The sequence below is a fragment of the Natator depressus genome, chromosome 1 (assembly GCF_965152275.1).
Source record: "Natator depressus isolate rNatDep1 chromosome 1, rNatDep2.hap1, whole genome shotgun sequence".
NCBI classification, from domain to species: Eukaryota; Metazoa; Chordata; order Testudines; family Cheloniidae; genus Natator; species Natator depressus.
The window spans coordinates 100,177,149-100,199,252 of record NC_134234.1 but is presented as its reverse complement, the minus strand read 5'-3'; the positions used below and the strand labels follow the sequence as shown (position 1 = coordinate 100,199,252).

The following is a 22,104-nucleotide window of genomic DNA, read 5'->3' as shown; positions in this document are numbered from 1 at the left end:
AAACGATAATTGAGATCATATTGAGAGTTAATTATATCTCTCTCCATTTACATTTGGACTCCTGGCGATAAGCCATCCTACCTTTACAGACAGAGTCAAGCTGCATTATACAAAATGATTAATGGGGTGGTGTAGAATGAGGAGTTTATTGGCCCTCTTTGGGGATTAATTTTGCTACACTATCATGTATTCTGTATTTATCAGATTTTTTCAGAAAAACCCAGTCAGAAAAATATGAGAGTTTTTTATCCATTTTATGTCTTTTTTTTTTTTTAAACTAATCTCTTCTCCTGCATGGCCTGGTTGCTTTAGTTACCATGGATCAGCTTCTCATGGGGTCCTCTTGCACTTTGGATTTAGTCCAGCTGAGGATCTGGTCCTAAGTATCCAAATTCACAGATCTCAGACGGAGAGGGGGAAAATGATAAGTTAAAAATGTATATGGTTCAGAACATAAGCCAGTCACTATCTGATCTTGATAGGAGCAACTGGAATCTGCTAGAAGCTCAGCGCTTTCAAAATTAAGCTATTATGTAGGTGCCAGTATTGATTGAAGCCTAACTTCAAGCACCTCTTTTTGGAAAAATCTTGGCTGCCATTTCTAGTCCAAATATTGAATTTGATAACCTATTTTAAAGCTCACTTTTACAGCACTAAATATCGCTTGGTCTGCATTGTAGCACAACATAATTTTAGGGAAGGAATGCCATCTTTCAGGATAAAGAAATAGGTCTTTCTAACTGGTGGTTTTTTTTTCATTTATTTTTGAAATGTCAGCTGTTTTTGCCTGTCTTTGTGGGTAGAAGCCATGTGGTGTAAAATGGTATATGGTTTCATTGTTTTCTTGTACTTGTCTGCCTGTCTGTATCTCTTGCCTCTTGTCGATAATTGCCCTGTTCCATTCATTCTCTTTGAAGCACCTGGCACAGGCCTCTCTCAGAAGGCAGGATCCTGAGCTACATCGACCATTGGTCTGACCGAGTATGGCCAGTCTTATAGTGTGTACTTAGATTATAAGATTTTTGGGGTAGGGACCATATTTTGGTTGTGTGTTTGAACAATACCTAGCACAATGGGTACATTACGAGGGCATCAAGGTGCTGCTGTAATACAAATACTAAATAAATTTTTCTGGAGGTTAGTTTTTATTTATTAATACGTAATGTAATATTTATCTTCTTACCAGGCGTTCTGGAGAGCAGATTTGGAGTGTTTCAATTTTCCTTCTATTCTTTCTGCTTCTGTACGGAATTCTAGGAGTTCAGATGTTTGGAACTTTTACCTATCATTGCGTAACAAATGACACGCAGCCAGGGTAAGTTCATCTATAGATGGGCATTTTGGGGTGTATTCTCTCAATGTATATGGGAAATTTCTACTAATGTTAATGAGTGTAGATTGGACCTATTATGTTAAAAGTAGGCCAAAGCCATCAGTTATCACAAAACGGTGTAGCCAGATACATCTGAAAAAAAATTTGCTAGAGTCATTGCTATGGCTATAGGCTGCAGTCTCCATGAAAGTGTGTGTGAGAGAGAGAGAGACAGCCAGCCAGCGAGACACACATTGAAGCAGGAGGAGCCCTGCAGCCATTGTTGCTGAATTGTGGCCTAGATCAAGTCCTTGCAATCAGGTCCTTGTCTGTGCAACCTTAATATGGTTTCTTGGTGTTTATGCATTATGACAGTCTTCAATTACATGATCTTGTACTATTTTTTCTACTGTTCTCATCCTTCATTCAGTGCACAGGATGGATGGGGCTCACTTACTGATGGATGGGGCTCACTTAATGAGCAGCTGTGCAATAATTTGTTTTCAGTGTGTGAATCTCATGCCTAATGTACTGCACACTATTCAAACCCTGCTCTGAAGAGAGAATTATTAATTTCCTCTTCTTTTCTATAGCACTAGTCACTAGAGTATTTAAGTGTTTCACACCACTGATTAATTGTCTTTTACAACACCTCTGTGAGATGAACCTAGGGTAAGAACTCCATGGTATAGATGGGGAACTTAGGCACAGAGAGACTAAGGTAAAAAATGTCCACTAATTTTGGGTGCCCAATATGAGACACCTAAGATCGGATTGTTCAGATTACTTAGTATTATATCGCACTGTATATGTTACAATCCCAGCTCCTAATAACTTCAGTTGCGTCTAAGAATGCTCCACATTTCTGCAGATCAGACCCCAGAGTTTCAAGGGAGGCACCTAGAAAATGAGGAACACACAGTTACCAGTGGCAGAGGCTGGGATAGAATCCCATTATTGAGGGCAGCATGCAGCTGCCTTAACTGTGAGATCCTCCTTTCTGTTCCTGCAGTCCCCTGCCTCATTCACTACACACCTTCCAAATTCTGCAACAAATGAAGCAGGGGTCCCACAGAAAACATTCTTTTCGGTACACAACCCTGTTTCATCCCCAGAGGAGCTCCATCCTGTACACTTAATGAGGCAGGGATCCTGTGTAGAAAGTATGTGATCATGTAAAGACAATGTAAAAACTTCATCATAATGCATTCAAATCAGGCAACTTCCCCCTACATGCTGCCTGGGTCCGGCAGGGGGGTTATTGAGAGTACAGGAGAGACAGGTCTCCAAGTTCTCAGTTCAAGTGCCTGGACCCAGCACAGAACTGCAACAATAGGGAAAGCCATCATCAGCCCCAAGCTGGAGCATGCTTAGTTTTGATGGAATCTTCAGGGTATTTAGCTGCTAAGCCCTAGCAAATGTCTACTGAACATGTGCAAATTGCTGTTTTTCAAAGGCTTATGACTTGACTAAAGTTTGTAAAGATTAACAGGGATGACAAAAGGTGCTTGCTTGACACCAGGATGACCACCGTGCCAAATTTAAAATCCCTGTTCCAAAGCATGGATATGCTAGAGCAGTGGTTCTCAAACTTTTGTACTGGTGACCCCTTTCACACAGCAAGCCTCTTGCGTGTGACCCCCCTAATAAATTAAAAACACTTTTTTATATATTTAAACCATTATACCATTGTAAATGCTGGAGGCAAAGCGGGGTTTGGGGTGGAGGCTGACAGCTCGCGACCCCCCATGTAATAACTTTGCGACCCCTCGACCCCCAGTTTGAGAACCCCTGTGCTAGAGCTTCTCAAAGAAAAGATTCCGGAAATTTATAACATGGGCAAAATATTTTACCTAGCTTCATTCTCAGAAATGACTGAAATATTTAGACTGAAATTTTCTGGAAAAATTCAGTCTGGGGCTGACAACCACCATGGAAAATTTGAGACCAGACATTTAAAGTTTTTGGCAACGTTATAAGCTACTGAAAACAGGGTCTTAATGTGAGAAGCATTGGGTAATCTTAATAATAGGTGACGCTAACAGCCCTATCTATGATAACTTGGATAAGTTGTGCCAAAGGATGGCTGATGGAAATAAGTCTAGAAATATCTGAAAAAATGTCAACACAAAGGAAGGAAAGGGCTTATTTAGCACAGAGATTTCCAAGGTGAGTTCCATGTACCAGTAAGGGTCTGTAGATCATTTTGTGGGAGTCTGCAATAGCTGGTAAGTGACATGATATTGGTTTCTCCTTGACTTTGATTGCTTTTAAATGCCTTCATGCTCTTCAGTGTGAAGAACGGCCTGGAGTCTGGTAAAAGTAGCTGGAAACACGAAAGACCCTGTCTAGTTACCTCTGCTAGGAGGGATGGGAAGCAAGATCCTCCCTCAGGAATCAGAGCTACCAGAGGGATTGGGGCTGCCACCCTGAAAAGGAACATTCATATGGGAATTACATCTAGGGAGGCAGGAAGAAAGGAAGACTGGGTGTGTGGCAAGAGATGGGGGTTCAGAAAGAAACACGTGAGGGGGGGAAATGAAATGAAAAGTAAATAATTCTATTAATTCTTTTTCAAAAAGGACAAAACATTTACCACATTCTGGACAGCTGCTAATACAAAATACTGTGTAAATACTTGTTTTCCAAGTAAGCACTTGCTGTAGTAGCTACAGGAATATTATTTGATCAAGAAGGAGAGGGGTGATGTCAAAATATTGCTGCTACTTCCCCAAAACATTTCTAAAAGCCAATTGTTCCTTTCTATCCAGATTGTTAAAGTTTGTTCAGGTGCTGATCAGCACCCATTTTGACTATTGCAACCTCTTCTTCCTCTCTAGCATCCCTGACACCCACACTCCATCACTTCCATCTTCTCCACCGCCTCAATTATTTTGTAATGTCAACTCTGGCAAATAGAAATACTTCGGTGCACTACGTAAAGTCTGAGCTGTTCCCTCCTTCTGTGAGATCAGCATAATCTGACCTTCTTCCCAAAGGCTGAAAAGTTTTTCTGTTGGATGATACTTCTTTTTGGTTTCCTCTCTTAACTCGTCTCCTTTTTAGCTGCCAGGCTTCTTTGCTTACAGCAAACACTCTTTTCTTCCTAGGCAGTTTTCTCACTCACATTCTCTTGTGATGATCACTTATCTGACTGCATCTCTGCTGTTGCAGCTTTTCCCTCATGATTTATCACACTGTTACAGCTCTCTTCCCACTAATGTTTTGTTCAGTGGACTTCCTTACTGTGGCACTTCTTTAGCTGATTGCTCTATCTTTTGTACCCATTTCCTTTCTTGTTGGGAAAGTTTTTAACCACCAGAAGAGTGATAGAACTAGTGTCTGAAGGATTCAAGGGAGGTGCAGCTTCCTTGTTACCACCAGAGTCCCAGGCAGGTTGCTACTAATAGGTACTGAAATGCTAAGCCATGCAGGAAGTCCCACCCCAAGGGACATGAGCGTTAACCCTCTGTGATTTCCTGATTGGCTGGCACTCCCCATATAAACTGGGAAGCCATTTCTGGGAGTTGTCTGAGCAATGCAGACCTCTGCACTTCCTGTCTCACAGCTTCTCAATCACACATTCTCAGCTCTTGACCTATGCTCAACTCCCTACCCTGATCCCTGGTGTATTGTCTTCAGTTTAAGACCATTGCTGACCCTGGCTTGGGCCAACCCTGATACTCGCCTCACACTTTCAATTTGGTGACAGACTTTGACTTTGCAGTTTTGACCTGGCCTGGCCCTGGATTTATCTCTGACCTTCATCCCTGATACTGAACAGCTCACTCTATGCCCACAGGCTGCCCATGACCCGAATCTGATACATTGTTCAGGTCACCTCTGGACTTTGCCACAGGCCACTGGCTGCACGATGGTAGGAGATCACTCAGCAGGGCATCCCCAGCCCTGCCTGCCCTGCAGTGATTTACTTCTCTTCTGGCTGCTTGGGGCACCCAAAACAATGTGCCTTCACTGCTGAGAAGCATAGACACCGACTCCGTGGGTGCTCCTGGGATGGAGCACCCATGGGGAAAAATTAATGGGTGCTCTGCACCCACCAGTAGCTAAGCTCCCTACCCCGCCCCCCCGCCACACCTCCTCTTCCGCCTCCATCTTTTCCCCTGAGTGCTGTGTCTCCGCTACTCCCTCCCTCCCAGCGCTTGCTGCTGCCAAACAGCTGTAGCAAACTCTGGGAGGGAAGGGGGAGGAGCAGGAACATGGCGCGCTCAAGAGAGGAGGTGGGGAAGAGGCGTGGCCAGGGTGGGGATTTGGGGAAGGAGTCGAATGGGGCAGTGAGGGGGTGGAGTTGGAGTGGGAACTTTGGGGAAGGGGTTGGAATGGAGCCAGGAGGGGGCGGGGCGGGGCAGGGGTGGAGTCGGGGCGGGGCTGGGGGGATCGAGCACCCACCGGCGCCAGAAGAAGTCAGCGCCCATGCAGTGAGAAGCAAAGAAATCTGCAGGGGACATGAATTCTGCACATGTGCAGTGGCACAGAATTCCCTCAGGAGTATCCTATATGGACTGGTAGGAGGAAAGAGTCAAAGTGTTTCTGTTGCTCTAACAACTCCCTTTTCATCAGGGTGAATTGATTTTAAATCAAAGTGATGTAAATCATGAGTTTGAATCAGCAAGAAGCAAACCTTGATTTAAATAATCAATTTTAAATCTTGTTTTGCATTTGTACTTTCAATTTTCCTAAAAAGAGGTTGATTGTCATTGGTTGGTAACCATTAAAACATGTTGATTTGCAATTAAATGTAGCTTTCATGCTAGTACTTTTCTTTGCTCACCAAGAGGAGACATTATACCATTTTATCTTAGCAATTATAGTTTAATTTACATTTTTAAAGATTTTTTATTTTTACATTTTTATTATTTCAGTTTAGAAAATGGTAAATGATGCATTTCTTATTTTCTAGATGATTAATTTTTCACTCATGTTTTGTATCAAACTCTATTTAGATGGATATTGGAATCCACATTTTTTATGAGTTACACAAAACTATTTTAAATGTGCTGGATACATAAAACTTTTTTTTTTAAATCAAAACCTGTTTTGCATTTAAAACTAACTGATTTCTTGAAAGAAATTCTGTAGTTAGTGAATTGAACTGATTGTTTCTGGTCACCATGCCCTTCAAAATTTTAGAACTATCTCATCCTTTCACACTTAGTTTTTCTGCTGGTAGATTGAAAGAGGAAAACAAGCATTCCTGCTTTTTTTCAGTTCCCAGTTGCTTTCTTAGTTTTGAATGAACTAATCATTGAACTGAAGTAGCTGAATAAACTGAAATGAAGAAAATATTCTCACCGCATCTGCAGAAGAGGCTACTGTTGTCAAAAGCTGGTTTAGCACTTCAACAAGCTTTGGTCCCAGCTGATTTACCAGTGGCTGTCACCAGTTCAAAGTGGTTTGATTTTCTTTAAACTTTGGCAGCAAATGTCTACTGCTTAATATTTTTTAAATTTAACTTAATTGATTTTACTAGATTGTAGGGCTAAAGATAGGTTATCATAATTTCAGATTTAATTGTAAATAGATTTATTTTTAAGAGAAAAAATATATTTAATTTAAATTAAAAAATTTGAATTAAATAAAATAATTTAAAAACTTTTTTTCAAGTAATTGACTTTTATTCACCCAGATTCTCATTATAATAATTAAATTAACACTCTCCCTTGCAAAATTCCTTGTTTAAAGTAAGAATGATTACTGATTATTATCAAGATCCACCAGTTACTTAGTCATCTAGGTTTCAGAGTAGCAGCCGTGTTAGTCTGTATCAGCAAAAACAACGAGGAGTCCTTGTGGCACCTTAGATACTAACAAATTTATTTGGGCATAAGCTTTTGTGGGCTAGAACCCACTTCATCAGATGCATGGAGTGACAATATAGGAGCAGGTATAAATACATGAAAGGATGGGGATTGCTTTACCAAGTGTGAGGTCAATCTAACAACATAACAATTAACAGCAGGATGCCAAGGGAGGAAAGCAGTTTGTGGATAATTTCTCGAAATGTTAGGACTCGGCATCATTAGCAGGCATATCTGAAAACTGACTACAGCCTGTAATGGAGGAAATAAACATGGTTAATAACAACATTAAAAAAATCTCAGACATTGTCTTATGTCAGTGGCAGGAAAATAAATAACAGTAACTATTTGGATTTCTAAGAAAGAGAGAACAATCAAAGAGAAAGCTAAGAAAAATCCACACTGCAAGAATTATTTCAAAGAGCAGATGAATGTACTGGTACTAACTGAACAACTTACACTGCTTTAATGTTGTCTTTGGGATTCATTCAAAAGTCTCTATAAAGGGTCATGTTTTCCTTTGGTTTAAAAATGCATTGCATTTTTCAAATATAAACTGGATCCCCGCAAAAATACAGTATATTTTGTTGCCCATCTTTATTCCCTAGATTTGTTTGGCACCTAAGCACGTCTGATATACAATATTAATTTTAATGAATGATGAATTTATATTTTATCATTTCTATGCTAGCTTGAGGAAAGTCCAAGTTTTAAATACAGAACATGTGGATATATTTTTCAGAGTCAAAGTGGATGCATTTTTAGCCTCACAATATTTTGGCCATTTCCATTTGTATCTTTACTGTAGTTATAAAGACTATTAAGATATGTTTTTGTTACAGAAAGTAAATTAGGTACTCTGAGTACCCAGATCCTCTCCTACTGTAATCATCAAAGCTCAGTTGATGTCAGTAGAACTGTACAGACTTATACAAGCTGAGTATCAGTATAATGTGAATTGTTGTGCTGGGCTAGCCATACTTTAGCTATCTATTCATAGGGAAGATTGTTCTTCTTATTCATTAATATGTGTGTATGTTCAGTCCAGTCACTGTGTTATGAGGCATAATCAGACAAAAATATTAATCTGTTTTTCTCTAGTTCTAAACCAGTGGAATGTCAAAAGCATCAAATATCCATAACCATCCTGAGATAATTTAGACAGTTATATCATAAGTTTTACAAAGCCCAAAACACCTATATAATAATTTTCTAGTGCTGCAGCCATTTTATTTTATATTCCTGCTGGTGATAAAACTGAAAAGGTATCTAGGTGACAAGTAAGCTATAAGAGAGACCAAGCTGAAGATACTTCAGCGTAGTTCAGTATGTACTTAGGTCTACATTTATCGCCTCATCAAACAATTCATTGGCACCACCAACACAAGTAAATATAGAAACAAACAATAACCTGCCCTCACTGTTTGAACCCACATGTCAGCCTCTGTCAAGATGTCAGGAAAGAAATGTTGCTTTATAGATGTGCTTCTTGCAGAAAAATTTGCAAAATAAGAATTAAAGCAAATGAAACTCCAAATTATGTGTATAAAGGCCAAAATTTTAAGACTTTGGTGTCTCAAATACAGAACTTCAGAAAAAAAATAGACATTGAAACCTTGGGTATAAGTAAGGCTAAGATTATGTTGTGGAAGTCACAAAATCCGTGACTTCCAGTGACCTCAGTGACATTGGGGGCCCCGCAGCAGCCCAACCTCCGTGGGTGGCAGGGAACCTTCCTGCAGCGCTGCCCAGCTGCTGCCGCTGGCAGGCGGGACTGCAGCCAAGGGCCCCCCACCGCTCAGCTGCCGGTGGCAGTGGCAGAGGGACCCCGGAGCTGCTCAGCGGCCACGGATGTGTGTGTGTGTGTGTGTGTGTGTGTGTGTGTGTGCAGGGTGCGGGGGAGGGGGGAGGGCAGCTTCTGAGCCGCCACCTCTGGCAGGGGTCCCCCTGCAACTGCTCAGCTGATGCAAGAAGCCAGAGCCCCTCGCAGCTCCCGGCAGCTGCTGGTGGTGGCAGAGGGACCCCGGAACTGCTCAGCAGCCACATGTGGGGAGCCACTCCCTGCAGCTCCCAGCCACTGCCATAGGCAGCATAGGGTCCCCAGAGTTGCTCAGCAGGTGGGAGGGAGCCCCCCGCAGTGCTCAGCAGAGGGACCCCGGAGCTGTTCAGTGTGACAGGGGCCCCCGCAGCTCCCCTGCCACTGTGAGTGGTGGGGGACCCCCCACCCGCGCAGCTCCCAGCCCTGCAGGGCGGCAGGGGGACCCCTCCCAGCCACTGGGCAATGGGGGCCCTGCAGCTCCCAACCACTGCGGGGAGTGGGGGCAAGGTGCTGGATCCTCCTCCCTCCCCATTTTGTCTGGGATGTTTTTAATAAAACTCAGGGACAGGTCCCGGCTTCTGTGATTTTTTGTTAATTGCCCGTGACCAGTCCATGACCTTTATTAAAAATATCCATGACAAAATCGTAACCTTAGGTATAAGTTAGTAATAACACTTCTGAACTGAATGAGAGATAGAAATCTATGGACTAAGATACTGAAAGAAATATATATAGATAATAGAAAAATACTACAGAATTCATATATTCATAGAGTTTAAGCCCCCAAGGGACCATTTGATTGTCTCGTCTGAGCTCCTGTATATCACAGGCCATTAAATTTCACTCAGATACCCCCACATTGAACCCTATAACTTGGGTTTAACTAAAGCATAACTTGTTTTTGGCTAAGGCATATCTTCCATAAAAGCGTCTAGTCTTGATTTGAAGCTAGCAAGAGATGGAAAATCCACCACTTCCCAAGGGAGTTTGTTGCAGAGGTTAATCACTCTCACGATTAAAAATGAGTGTCTAATTTGAATTTGTTTGGCTTCAGCTTCCAGCTCTTGGTTCTTATTATGCCTTTCTCTGGTAGTTTACAGGATCCTGGTATTTTCTCCTTGTGAAGATACCTATGCAATGTAATGAAGTCACCTCTCAATCTTCTTTTTTGATAAGTTAAACATATAGAGCCCTTTAAATATCTCACTGTAAGGTATTTTCTCCAGCCCTTGAATAATGTATGTAGCTTTTTTTTTTCTGTACCTTCTCCAATTTTTAACATCCTTTTAAAGACTGTGGACACCAGAACTATATGCAGTTTTCTAGTATCAGTCTCATCATTGCCATATACAGAGGTAAAATCACTTTCCTACTTCTCCTCACTACTCTCCTGTTTGTATATCCAAGGCTCACATTAGCCCTTTCTGCCACAGGTTCTCACTGGGATCTCATGGTCACTGTGTCCGCTATGATCCCTAAATCTTTCTTTAGTGTCACTGCTTTCCAGGATACAATACCCCATTCTGTAGGAATGGTCTGCACTTTTTGTTCCTAGATATATAATTTTTCATTGGACCATATTAAAACTAGTGCTGATCAGAAAACTTTTGTTGAAATAGTTTTCTGTTGGAAAATGCTCCTCTGGAAAAAAAAGAAATTTCCCTCACATTTTCCTCAAATGGTTTTTCTTTTCATTTCATATCAGTAAAGTTTCAAAAAATTTGTTTCAAACCGTTATCATTTCAGAATTCATTTTATGGTCTTTTTCTTTTTTATATTATTTCTATTATTCTTACATTATTTCATAACATGTTAGGGGTAGTAGTCCGCATATATACACCATGTCAGGTTATGTCATATTATGACATAATAGTTGAAATATTCAGTTACTTTTTTATATTGACACTAAGTGTCAAACTGTTTCATTTTGACACAAACACTTTGATTTAGAAAATAAGATGTTTCAATCTGTGTTAAGTAGCATCTACCCTTTATTATTATTATTTTTTAAAAATTAGTATTTTGATTATGTTGTCATACTGTGACATGATCTGACATGTCATACTATGCATTGCTACTACTGACGTGAATTAATGTAAAATACTTTAAAAACTAAAATGAAAAAATTGAAACAAAATTTTGAAATTTTTCCTGAAATTAATTTTTTTTCACAATTTCTGTTTCACAAGAAATTTCAAAAATACTGTTATTCCAATTCATAAAGAAAACAAATTTCAACATATAGCTGTTTCCAGAAAAATGGGAATTTTGAGTTTCTAATTAAAATGCATTTTGTTTGAATGAGCCCAGTTTACTAAGTGATCCAGATCTCTCTGTTAATTGCCCTGTCCTCATACTAATTTACCACTCTGCCAATCTTTGCGTCATCTACAAATTTTATCAGCAGTGATTTTATATTTACTTCCAGATCATTGATGAAAATGTTGAATAGTGTCAGGCCTGATACTGATTCCTGATGAAACACTCCCGTTCTGGATGATTTCCAATTGACAACTGTTTTTTTGAGATCTATCATTTAGTTAGTTCTTAATCTGGAAGATGGGAGCGATTCCAGAGGACTGGAAAAAGGAAGATATACTGCCAATCTATGACAAGGGGAATAAGGGAATTACAGGCCAGTCAGTTTAACTTCAATACCCGGAAAGATAATGGAGCAAATAATTAAGCAATCCATTTGCAAACACTCAGAAGATAATAAGGTGATAAGTAACAGTCAGCATGGATTTGTCAAGAACAAATCATGTCAAACCAACCCAGCTGCCTCTTATGCAGGACATTTCTGCTATCTCACATTGGACACAGAGTGAAATAAGGCAGCCTGGGTGTTCCAGTTTCAGTGGGGCCTGCTGGGTGAGATCAAGAATGAGCTTGCTGGAGTTGAGAGTCCGCTGGATCTGGGCATGTCATCCGGATAGACAATCAGCTGAATGAAAGACAGGAAGAATGAAGATGGGAGGCATTGGAGCCACGCCCACCACTATTGGGTCCCGCTCAACAATTCAAGGGAGCGAGGGTGATGTTTTAACCTGTACTTCTATTGTGGCAAACTGTGTTGTGCGATCTTTGATTCCCCCTTGAGGAACCCAAACCAAAGAGACCCAGGAAAACAAGCCAGCCCAGGCCTGGTAAAGGGGACTGGCCTGAGCACCTTGACAAAATGTTCCTGTAGGAGGGGGCAGGACTCCCTAGACCCCTCCCAGGTCCCACTGGCTTTCATTTACCTTCTCTACTCTCCCAGTGGCTGCACTTAGGGCAGTTTTTTGGGGTAATTGCTCCCTGGCAGAGGGCCAGTTCTTCTTTCTCCCTGTCCCTTATTTATTTAGCTGGAACAGGGGTCAGCCTCAGAAGACAGCCCTGGATAGGGCTTTATGGGCTCAGTCTCTGAAAGTCTATTGCCCCTACAAGGGGTTTAACCCCCACCTCTCTTCCTGGGGTATGTTACTTAGTTGTCAGCCGGGGAAGTTCCAGAAACAGTGTGGTTGATGGCTGTCTCCTCCTTGGATGGCCTGCCTCTGTTACTTGCAGTCTGTGCTTGGAGCAGCCTTCTTACCAGTCACCACCCTTTCCTATGGTAGGCTTCCGCTTATAAGCCCCTCCTCCTCCAGGGTGAACAAGCTGTGCTGATACCCCTCATTAGTGCAGCATAGGCCCAGAGGGCCTGCTCTCAGCTTGTGGGGGGGGCGTGTCGCTTCACAGTTCCTTTTAGTCTTGAGCCATGGTCCTATCCTGAATGAGTGCTGAGTGCTATCGGTCAAATGCATTTGCAAGTATCAGCTGAGCTATGTGTCCCAGAGTGTTTCCTTTCAATCTCTATGCAGCAGGCCCTCGTTGTCTCAGGTGCAGTGGATAATTTTATTGGCCTGAATGCGGCCTGGACCCATGCATGTCCGTTCTGTCCTTGGCTATGCCAATGTGGCCTCTGTGCGAAGCTGGAGAAGTGTGTTTTTGGTCAGGCCTCCTTAAAAATTCTTAGGGTTCATCCTATCCCTTGAGGATCTTGAGATGGACTGTTGTAAGGTGAAAGCGGCCCTGGAGTAGGCAGCTTCACTGAACATCTGAGAACTAGAGTGCTTCCTGGATTTGCGAATTTCTATTAGAAATGTATCTTGAGGTAATCAGAGTGCATTGCCCTAAGTTTCTGTGGTTACCCAGGACCCAACAATCCCTTTGAGCAATTGAAACTTACATTTACCTCCACTGCCATACTTCTAACATAGTGATCAGGGCAGTACTTTCCCAGGAACATGGCCCCTTACTCCAGGAAACTCACTCCCACAGAATAAAACTATTAGATCCTGGATAAAGAACGCCTGGTGATCAAAACCACCTTTGAGGAGTGGTGCTGCTATCTGGAAGGGGCTTAGTACCGCATCCAAGTGTACACTGACCATAAGAATTTAGACTGTTTGCATAAGGCCAAAACCCTCAACCCACAGCAAATCAATGCGTCCTGTTTTTTTTTCACATTACAACTTCGTAGGGCAGGTCTACACTACCACAGTAAATTGATCTAACTTCACGTAACTGAAGTTGTGTGAGTAACATTATTGAAGTCGATGTAGTTAGATCCATTTACTGCGGTGGCTACACTGCAGTGTGTTGAGGGGAGAGTGTTGCTCGTCGACTTCCCTTACGCTTCCTGGGGAGGTGGAGTACACAAATCGATGGGAGAGACCCGGTAAATCGACACTCGCTGCATTGATTGCAGCAGTGCCGATCTACCGGTATGTGTAGACATGCCCGTAATCTCCTGTCATTCCAGGGACCAGAAATAGCAAAGCTAATATTCTGTCCAGGAAAGGAGTACAGTACAGTGTGATGGTCTTGAACCCCAAAACTTCCAACATTCTTAAACCTCATAACTTCCTGGGCAACCCCCCTGCCAAGACCTTGTTGCCCTGAGGTGATTAACCTCAGCTCTGGAGATTCCTTCTGACGAGCAGGAAGCCATAATTAGGCATTCCCACAGCATCCAAGATGGGATAACTTATGTGAAAGGGCACATATACACGTCTCGTGGACCTCCAAGAATTATAGCCCTGCAGGTTTGCCACGGCTCACCCTTAGCATGACTTTTTGGTAGATTCAAGACCCAGTGCCTATTTCCTTATCTCTTTTGGTGACCTCACATGCAAACCACAGTGCAGGCCTGTGTTACCTCTTGTAATGCATGTGCCCACTCCAAGGCATTGCATGACAAACCCCTCAGCCTCTTCCAAACTCTCAAGACTCCATTTAATCCCTGGGCAGCCATCACCCTAGATTTCATAGCAGACTTACCCAAGTCCAGTAGGTTCATGACGATTTTGATCCTGGTGGACATCTCACTAAGATGGCACATTTCATTCCCTGTATTGGCGTGTCCTCCCAGGGAACCACCCAGCTCTGCCAGGATCAAGTGATCCACTTCCACAGCCTTCCAGAGTGCATCATCTCTGATTGCAGTCACAGTGTATCTCCGGATTCTGGCATGAAGTCCTCTGGATGTTGGGCATTCGCTCCTTTATCTCCTTTGCCTGTCATTCCCAGGCAAACGGTCAGGCACAAAGGACAAACCAAATTTGGAGCTGTACCTGTGGTACTACTGCCAGTACAGCTGTACCAAGTTTATGTACAATAATGCGGAACATGCCTTTGCAAGACAGAATCCCTTTTTGTCAAACCATGGGGTCTCTATTTTACCCAGAACGACACTCCCCCAGCCCAGCAGCCTTAGTCTGGGTGCAACAGATCCATCGGATCCAAGATGACCTGAAAACCCATGTGGCCAAAAGAAGCTACAAACAAGCAATGTGCAGACTGTCAATGACATGACGGGCCCACTTTTTCTGTAGGTCAGATGGTGTGGGTTTTAACCAAACAGCTGCACACAGACAGGCCATCTCCTAAACTCGATTACACGTTCTTGCAACCCTATTAATTTGCTGACAAATCAAACCAGTTACCTTTGAATTCCTCCTGCCCCACTCTCTCTAAATCTACCCAGCATTTCACATATCTTCTAAAGCCCCATACACAGAGCATTTCCTCATTGCTACCAACTCCTCCCCCCTACCCCCCTGGCCACTACATGTTCAAGGTCATGATGAATATGTCATCCTCGAGATCCTGGATGCAAGAATGAGACTGGGTAAACTCTGGCATTTGATTGTGAGGGTTAAAGTCCTGAAGAATTCTCCTGGACGCCACAAAAAAAGTTCCTATGCCCCTGTCCTGGTAAAAGACCTTCCACAAAAAGACAACCAGGAAAACCCAGCCCACTGACACACAGAGGGCACCCTAAAGGGGAGAGGTGATGTGAACCCAGGTCCAGAGGTCACCAGGCTGTTCTCAAATCGCAGCCACCACCTGGCAACTCTCTGCTACCAGTGGGGAGTGTGGGCTGGTGGGCCATAGTTCACTGTAGGCACCACCTACAAAGCTCACAATTACAGAAAACACCCAACCTCTCTCATTGGCTGAGAATCATTACTTAAGCCAGAAGGGGGCACAGAAAGTTGTCTAAGCAATTATGTGAATCCCTGGCTGGCTACTACTTTAGACCTTCCTTGTTCCTGCCTTTCTGTGCTGTTCCTGCCCTTGTTCCAGATCCCTGCCTCTATGCCTCACCCTTAGCTATTGGCTCCAACTCTGACCCTTGGCTCAATTCCTGATTCTGGCTTTGGCTCTGAACCTTGGCTTGATTCTTGACAGCATCTGTCTCTGTTGCTGATCTCTGGGTCCTGGCTCCTGCTCTTACTGTGAGGTCTGCATGCTTAAGTCCCTGTCTGCAAAAAGAGGAATGCCCAATCCTATCATATAATGTAACAATAATAATACATTTAGACACAGCCTTTTACAGAAAAGGTTCAGGAAGTTTTATTGTCCGAATACAAATATGGACAGTATTTCTTTTATTTTAATTTAAAAGATTAAACAGATTCTGCTCTCACAATATATTTAGGAAACTGATTCTCAAACCACAGGCATAAAGGCTTCAGCCCTAAGCATGTCTAAAATATTTAATGTAAACTAATACATAGGAAACAAATTCTGACCCTAGAGAAGTATAGGAATGTAAGAAATCAGAGAGAGAACCTTATCTGGAAATTTAATATGTACCGACACAAACGTTCTTTGAAGTAAAAAGAAAAGGAGTACTTGTGGCACCTTAGAGACCAACCAATTTATTTGAGCATAAGCTTTCGTGAGCTACAGCTCACTTCATCGGATGCATACTGTGGAAAATACAGAAGATGTTTTTATACACACAAACCATGAAAAAATGGGTGTTTATCACTACAAAAGGTTTTCTCTCCCCCCACCCTACTCTCCTGCTGGTAATAGCTTATCTAAAGTGATCACTCTCCTTACAATGTGTATGATAATCAAGGTGGGCCATTTCCAGCACAAATCCAGGTTTTCTCCCCTCTCCCCGCGACAAACCCACTCTTCTGTTGGTAATAGCTTCTCTAAAGTGATCACTCTCCTTACAATGTGTATGATAATCAAGGTGGGCCATTTCCAGCACAAATCCAGGTTTTTCCAGATGTTAACTAGCAGCAATTAATAGATTTAAAGACAACTGAAATATTAAATAATCTGAAACCTGTAATGACTGTGGAAGTAGCATTCTGTATTGGATGCAATTTTTCACCCAACACAAACCTGAAGACCCCAACGGGTGGGATTTTCAAAAGAGATCAGTGTTATCCTAACTGTGCTCCATTAAAACTTACAAACTCCCACTGACTTGAGTAACAGCAGAGTGTGACAGAGTTTTCCCAACAGTGAGCACTCTCTGAAAATCCCACCCAGTTATAACAATTACAGTAATAAATTCTAGAAATGACAAAAGCATTAACATTTCCAGGTCCTTCTTGTTGAACAGGGGTCACAGTTTGGTGGTTATTATGGAGATGATAAAAAGAAGCCTTGGTGATAGAAGCAAAGTTTTTATCAAAAGATAAATCTGCAGATTATACCACAGCAGTAGCATCCTTACAATTAGTCTGAGCCCTGTTGGTATTTTTGTTGAGTGTTCCAGTAAATATAAACTACAGTATAAAAGGAAGTGTTAAATTTCACACTTATTTAATAAGTCATGTGCACAGAAGATGCCTGCTGGAGAAAATGGACTTGAGTGTATTGGTACAATAAAATTTGGATAATTTATTATGGAAAAAAGTCACATTTGAAAAGATAATCAGAAGAAAATGTATGGAATAAATAGACATATTAATGAACAAACTTTGGAACCTACCTTCTTTCTTTATTAACAAGGATTCAGCCAGAAAGCAGATACTTTTCTTTGGATGAATTCTGGATGAAATTAAGGAAACACCTTATCATCCACATAATAATAAGAGCAGTTTTGTAGTTAGTACTTTGAGCCACACTAAGCATATATTAAACAAACTGTAATAAACCCCCCGACGTGTGCACAGGGTTACATGGTTAACGTTGCCATGGGAATCTTAACCTTCGATTTCTTGACATTTGCGATTATGAAATCACAGCCTTCAACGGTGTATTAACAATGACTTTTTTGCATTCAGTGTCACTTACCTCAGGTAGTGACAGATGCTAATGGAAAAAAATATACATTAGGAATTCTAATTGTTTATTTTAGATGTATTACAGTAACAAATTTTGAGTTAATGATAGAGAGAAGGCTTACAGTATAATGTGAATGTTTATCAAAATGATGAACATAAGAAAAGGATGTATCTATCTTACGAAGTTGTACATGACTAAGAAATAGACAATGAAGTTCCATTTTAGACCTTAGTGGACAGAAAAATTCACTTCCACAGCCATGTAATGTGTATGTGTATGTCTAGTGAAATATGACAAGAGTTTCATATTTTAACTAAGCAGTAGATCAACTCGGAACTGATAAATATATTGTTCTAGCTTTAAGATGCTTGATTTATGCTAAGATGCTGTAGGTTAAAAGGAGCTGTGGTTTTCTATGCACTTAACATGTTTGCTAAGCAGATTCTTGACTAGAAAATCAATTGCTGTGCCCCAAAAGTGAAGGGGTGGAAAAAGTTAGGAACACTGATTATATGGCTCGTTGACAATAGGACCCAGTGTCTTTCAGCTGTAAGGCTTGTGCGCTTGCATGGACCTGTTTGCAGGATGAGTAGTTAAATCTGGAGTACAAGAGGCTCTTTGTTGCTATCCAGTATCTGTTCTATGATTTATCTGAAGAACTTTCTGAAATTTTGTTCTATCCTCCTGGGTATTTAGTATCCTTCAGCATTTTGGTTTCATGTAAATTTGAAAAAGTGGAGTTCATACTGGCCCCCAGGTAATTAATGAAAATAGATAGCACAGATCCCATTGCTAATTCCTTCGAGATCCCAGTTAATGTTGCTCCCCACTTGGAAACTGTACTGTTAATAATTACTTCTTGTTCACGATCTCTGAGACTGTTTGTTTTTTTTTTTTTGCCTGCTATAGCATTTCTGTCTAGCTAGTATTGATTAAGACACACAGGAGAATGAAGACAAAGAGACGTAGGAGATATTAAAGGCTATAACTTTGAACATACTAAAGGCGGGCAGAAGGGATTCTGTTTCCTCCCTGCAAACTACCAGGCATTAATTGAGTTCAGGGCAGGCCATACAACAACAATGAATGTGGGTTAGTGTCCGTAGCCTAACCATCCCTGATTGTGGATAGGATTCAGTCTAGCTGCTGAGTCTCTCTGGTTTCCCCCCAGCTGGGGAAGGATGGTACAGATGCAATCTGTCGAACACTTACAACCTTCCTGTATTCCATAGGGTAGCGGGATCCATGCCATCAACTTGCTGGATTGCTTACGCCGGGAGTTGGCACCCTAAAGCCTCTCACCTGCACTGGTCACTGACTGTAGTTGTGACAACAGTTACTCGCTTTATTAGCTGAGTGACACAGTCAGTCCTGGCAGGGTGGGTGAAGGTGGGTTGTCTTAGAATAGTTAAAGCTCTTTTTCCTAGGAACTGATAGAGGTTACCACAGATTAATTATGGACAACTGAGTCCAATTAAGGACAACCTGTGACCTTTGAAAATTCTTTTGGGGTTTGGTGGGCAGAAGAGAGATGAGAAGCAAGCTGTAGAAGGGTTGTATGCAGCAAAGAGAAAAGGCTTCTCCTAGATAAAGAGCTGTTTTTTCTCTATAGAGGAGATCTTGTGTTTATTTCTGTTTAGAGAAGGTGCCTGGCAGTTGGTAGCCAGCAAAAGAAGAGGCAGTGCTCCAGTGGGAATTAGGGAGTGTATTTTTTGTATGTTTAAAGAAACCTCTTGGGCCAATCCTAGGGCCTACCCTGTAAATATTGTAAATAAACCCATGTTAAGAATTCAGCCTCTGGAGTAGAACTGATTTACTCCCAGTCACCCAACACCACAGGGAGAAACTCTAAGCTTTGATGTGATGAAAGAGGTGCATTGTCACACCACTTACTAATTTCTTTTTTGAAAATTTCTATCCCTTGTTTTCCTTATTATTGCTGCCAACCATGCCTCCTGGGTGCTATGAGGCAAGGAAACAAACCTACTGGACAGTCATACCCAAAAGTTAAAAATCATTTCGACTACGAAAAAGATGATGGGGTCAGACCCACAGCAAGCCTAGAGATCCAGCCCTGGCATATATACTACTTACAGGGCAGGAAGAGTGGGACAGCATTTGGGTGCCCAAGATTGTGTCCCTAAATCCAACAGAGTCTTGAGTGATGGGGATTGAGGAGTATGTCTTTGGAAGCCAGTTAGCTCCCTAATCTCCTATGAAATGGCCAGTAGGTAGCTGCAGGAGATTTCCATTCCCAGTCACTCCTCAAAGTCCATATGCACTCTGTGTGGGGGAAGAGTAGGAGGGGATGCCTAGATGTGGAAGAACACATTATTTTCCAGCAAATAGCCCTGGGGATCCCGGCCAATTTGATCAATTTCTCCCATATCCCCGCCTGCTCTGAGATGGGTGGATGGGGTGAATATTTTTGCAGGTTACTGAAGCCATTACACCGGCATAACCATATGAATATAGTTATAGCTGTGCATACCGCGAGCATAGGCATATTGCACCATTGTATAGCATAGTTTACATCAGTGCAGCTGCTCTGGTAATTTACTAGATTCAGTGGTATCAGCGTCAGTGCTAAATTACAGTGTGGTGTGTCTACAATAGGGGTTTGCACCAATATAACCGAATTTATATTCTTTCACTGGTGTAAATTTTTGCAAGTTTTCTTAATGTTGATCCTAAGATATTCAGAAACTATCAAAAGCTTTAATGAAACTCAGATGCACTTTGAGCACTATATTCCCTTCTCTACCAAGGCCCCAGTGCAGTAAAGCACTCAAATACTTACTTAAATTTAAGCATATGCTTAACTCCCATTGAAGTCAATGGAACTTAAGGACATGAGTAGGTACTTTGTTAATTAGGAATGTACTTAAGGTTAAGCAAGTACCTATGTGCTTTCCCAAAATCAGGGCTCAAATCAGGAATTGTGCTAAGAAGCTATTGCATTTGATATCAGCTGTATTTAAAAAAACTCAGGTTAAACATCACCCACTAAATTCCTTTTGTCCAAGTATTTACGTTATAGGTTTACCCTAGCTATAGGTCACTTGAAAACCAAGATGGGCAAAATCTTAGTCAATTCTGAAAAGTTTTCATCAGAAGGTTTACTTTTCTATAGTAAAGTCCAAATTAACCTGCATTCCCAGGCATGTTCATTCAAGACTATATGGACTCTGCCCAGTGGTAAACTTTTATTATTGACCCTCTACTTGTGCTTCCCAGACAGCACAAAACGAACTCAACACACTGCAAAATTACTGCATGTCATTCACATCAGCGATTGCATTCAGGTAGCAGGACTACCAAGTCATTTGTCAGTCACTATATGATGGTGTGGCTTAACTGTTAAATTATAGACTTTAATAGATTTTTTATGCTCTATTTTCCTGCAAAAAAGATGGGGTCATGGGATGTGTTGTGTTGAAGTGTTGTTGTGTGTGTGTGTATTTTACTGAAGACTAGGACAAAGTCTTGGGGCTCATCTACATAGGAAAGTTTTACCAATTACACCAATATAATTTTAGCAGTATAGTCAGACCAATAAAGTTATAATGGTCTAATCCTCCCTGTGGAAACTCTTATTCCAGTATGAGAGTAGCTTTTTTTTTTTTTTGATTTAGTTTAAACCCTTTTCTAAGCAACAGAAGCTAAAGCAAAAAGAGGTCCTCTTATACTGGAATAAGAGTGGAGGAATTATACCACTATCACTATATTGGTTTAAAGTCACGCCTTCGCTTATGCCAGTATAACTTTCTCATATAGACAAGCCATTTGTTGGAAATCGAAAATTGGAACTCAATGTTTCTTCTTAAAAATGTGAACTGGTATAACATAGTTTCACTCTTCACAGCCCTGTGTGATTGGCAGATAGCCTATTTGCTCCTATTTATTCCCCCCTCCCTCCAGGTCTTGGTTCATTTCTCCTGTTATAGTGCTCAAGAGCTTCCTCTTCTAATCTTGCCTCTGGAACTGTGGCCTTATCCAAAGGATTCTAACATCATCTACTTAAGGGTATTCTTGCCTCTTTGTATACTGTTGTTACCTAACCTAGACCTTCAATGAGTAGCTTTCTGGAGTAATGTGGGGAACCTCTCGTTTTCCCAGTTTCAGCCCCAGTTCACCAAGATACTTAAGCCTGTGAACAGTGAATGGTCACATTCATGTCAGTGGGACTATTCATTTGTGTAAAGTTAGGCACCTTCTTAAGTACCTCGCTGAATTGGAGCCTTAGTCTCTCTCACAGGTAACTTGCTCTTTTTCCATTCTTTAGTTTGTAGTTATGGACAGCCAATTAACTGTCTTTTGTCTTTTCAAAACAATCATCAAGCACTGATCCCTACTCTGAAGTAGCTACAACTGTTTTTAACCTCACATTCTTACTCAGACATTGCTGACCGTTGTCAGGCCAAAATAAACATCACCACACACGTCAGCCTCACATCTCATCAAAATTTACACTTGGTGAGATGATGCTAGAAGGACTGTAATCTTCTTTGTTTTTGCCAAGGGAAACAACATGCATAAGCAGTTCTTTAGGTACTAGCTACTGGTGGTGTTACTGTTAGTATCTGGTGTATTCA

The 22,104-nt window shown here is 41.5% G+C and overlaps 1 protein-coding gene across 4 annotated transcripts in view; it reads left to right on the top strand.

Moving 5' to 3' along the window:
* Positions 1-22,104, top strand: part of NALCN (sodium leak channel, non-selective) — a 350,272-nt gene that overhangs the window by 57,200 nt on the left and 270,968 nt on the right. For all 4 annotated transcript variants that reach the window (XM_074963156.1, XM_074963170.1, XM_074963152.1 and 1 more), the window contains one exon: positions 1,187-1,315. In XM_074963156.1, coding sequence (XP_074819257.1) covers positions 1,187-1,315 — 129 coding nt within the window. The remainder of the gene's footprint in view (positions 1-1,186; positions 1,316-22,104) is intronic.